Source organism: Corvus brachyrhynchos, unplaced genomic scaffold (genome assembly GCF_000691975.1).
Source record: "Corvus brachyrhynchos isolate BGI_N302 unplaced genomic scaffold, ASM69197v1 scaffold787, whole genome shotgun sequence".
In the NCBI taxonomy this organism is placed as follows: Eukaryota; Metazoa; Chordata; class Aves; order Passeriformes; family Corvidae; genus Corvus; species Corvus brachyrhynchos.
Window position 1 is genome coordinate 395,880 of NW_008239142.1, and position 463 is coordinate 396,342.

General features: G+C 63.3%; 1 protein-coding gene across 1 annotated transcript in view; it reads left to right on the top strand.

The window, feature by feature from the left end:
• The window catches only part of CERS2 (ceramide synthase 2), a 2,722-nt gene that overhangs the window by 690 nt on the left and 1,569 nt on the right, over positions 1 to 463 (top strand). The window contains exon 3 of the mRNA XM_017740050.1: positions 305 to 458. Within this exon, the coding sequence (XP_017595539.1) occupies positions 305 to 458 (154 nt within the window). The remainder of the gene's footprint in view (positions 1 to 304; positions 459 to 463) is intronic.

Sequence of the window (463 nt, forward strand, 5' to 3'; positions counted from 1 at the left end):
TTGTGCATCCCCCGCCCTTACCGGGCGTTTAGGGAGCGATTTGTTGGGCAAACAATGGGAACAGACCCGGCTTTGTTGGGATGGCAAGAGAAGGGGGGGGCCGCCCTTCATCGGAGTGGGGACAGCCCGTGACAGAGGGACCCCGGGGGGCTCCCCTGTGGTAAACCCCACCTTGGAGAAGGCACAGCAGGATGGGGAGACCGGGATGCTGAGTGGTTGTGGGTCCCTGGGTGGCTTTGATTTGGGGGCCAAATCATCCAGGTGACAGAAATGGGGACATTGATGTCCCCCACTCCTTCCCCAGGTACGTGGCCACCCCCCTGGCCGGGCTCCTGAATGTCAAGGAGAAGGTCCGGTTAAAAGCCACCCCCAATGCGGTGCTGGAGAAGTTTTACGCTGCCACCACCAAACACCCCAAGCAGGTGAGGGCTGGGGGGGGGGCCCCCGGAGGGGCCTGGGGGGG